Genomic DNA, 1,998 nt, shown 5'->3' with positions numbered 1-1,998 from the left:
ACGTAACAATGAATCCATGAACCTTATTTGGTTCACTCACGAGTTTGTCACACCAAGTCGATGTCAAGTCTAAGTTAAGAAGTTAGTTGAGTCGAGTCATAGCGCTTGTTAGGTCTAGACCCCTCTCCCATGTGACCCCTTACAAGTGAGCCATTTAGCTCATTTCCTGGGTCTAGTTCTGTCTTTGAGTCAAAGGACAAGTCTGTGAGTCGAGTCCTTATTTGTGCAGGGGATTTTGATTTGAGTATTGATTGGTTCTGGTTCTTTCTTATAGAAAGGCCACCTCAAACCCGAAAGAAAACAATGGAAGCTGTCGCCACTAAGCTGGGTGAGACTTTGGAGTTGATGATGACTCGATTGGGAGCCATTGAGGCTAAGATCAATGGGGAAAACATTGGGCCTACCCCACTAGAGATGAGTGAATTTGAAAAATGGTTCAAAGTTATTGAAGATCAACTAAAGCTCTCTCAGAGGGAGAGCATCCATTATGAGAATTCTAGGACCTATGCTCCGGTCCAAGATGAATTCCCTAAGAACGTTGTGCTCACTGACATCCCAAAGTATAAAGGAACGGAGGACCCTCTCCAACATATTCGGTCCTACAAAGAACACCTTGCCCTAAAAGGTGCACCTGGAAGTATACTCTCTGCCATCTTTGCTCAGTCTTTGAGGGAACACCCAACGGCCTGGTTTTATAACCTTGAACTGAAGAACTACCCTACGTTTGAGGCATCACCGTAGAGTTTTGCAAACATTATGCTGATAACACAGAGATCCAAACCACTATGAGGACTCTGGAAGTTATGACTCAAAAAGAAAAGGAAGGGTTCACTGATTTCCTGGCCCGATGGCGAGAGCGTGAACATAGCCAGGAAACCCAAAGAAACAGAAATGGTAGATAAATTTGTGAAGAATATCCGACCCGTCTACCGTGATGTATTGAAGTGTCAAAACTTTAGCACTTTCAAAGAATTGATAAGGTGTGGGAGGAAAATCGAAGATGACCAGTTTTTCGATGAAGCATCAAACTATATGGGATATGGAGTGGTCATTCTTCTTATCTCGCCAATAGGTGAACACGTGCCCGTGTCCATCAAGCTGGATTTCAATGTCACGAACAACGCCGCTGAAGATGAAGCATGTTTGCTTGGTTTATGCAGTGCTCTTGACTTGGGTGTGAAGAAGTTGTTAGTACATGGAGACTCGTCCCTTGTGATCAATCAAGTGGGTGGGTCATGGAAAATTAAGAGCCAAAGTTTGGGCCTATATCAAACCAGAATCGAAGAATTGGAAAAGTATTTCGAGGATATTCGATATGTTCGCCTTCAGAGAGAGGAAAATCAGTTTGCAGATGCGTTGTCCAAGCTACCTGCCCTGATCAACATTTCCGACCACATAGACAGTATGCCAATATGTGTCAAACGGAGATCGTCATCTGCCTATGTGAATGCAATCGATGATGCCGAGGAAGGTGAAACCGAACCCTGGTACACAGTTATTTTGAAATTCAAGGAAACAGGAGAGTATCCTCCCGACCTTGACACGCATGAAAAGCGCGCTCTGTGAATGTTATCCACCCAATTCATCAGGACTGATGATAGGCAATTGTACAAGAAGACGGCTCAAGGTGTTTTATTGCGATGCATCAATGAACCGACAGCTGAAAAGGTTATGGAGGAAGTCCATGACGGTGAATATGGGCCACACATGAATGCCCATATGTTAGTCCGTAAGATCATAAGGCTTGGTTATTATTTGACAACGATGGAAACAGATTGTTGCAAGTATATCAGCCACTGTCACAATTGTCAGATATTCGCAAATGTGGAGCACGTGGCACCTTCTATGTTATACACCATGACGTCACCTTGGCCATTTTCAACCTGGGGAATCGACATCATTGGAGAAGTAAACCCATCAGGAACCAGAGGTCATTGTTTTATCCTTGTTGCAATTGACTACTTCACGAAGTGGGTAGAGGCTAAGTCTTACAAAGTG

At 43.7% G+C, this 1,998-nt stretch overlaps 1 protein-coding gene across 1 annotated transcript; it reads left to right on the top strand.

Annotated features, from left to right (window-relative positions):
- The first annotated feature begins 891 nt into the window (after positions 1-891).
- LOC141590431 (uncharacterized) lies at positions 892-1,566 on the top strand. Its single transcript, XM_074411025.1, has one exon. It carries the CDS (start codon positions 892-894, stop codon positions 1,564-1,566), a length of 675 nt encoding a protein of 224 aa, XP_074267126.1.
- Positions 1,567-1,998: the final 432 nt, after the last annotated feature.

Source organism: Silene latifolia, chromosome 7 (genome assembly GCF_048544455.1).
Source record: "Silene latifolia isolate original U9 population chromosome 7, ASM4854445v1, whole genome shotgun sequence".
NCBI classification, from domain to species: Eukaryota; Viridiplantae; Streptophyta; class Magnoliopsida; order Caryophyllales; family Caryophyllaceae; genus Silene; species Silene latifolia.
Note: the sequence above shows the minus strand (reverse complement) of the source record. Positions and strands in the feature narration are given on the sequence as shown.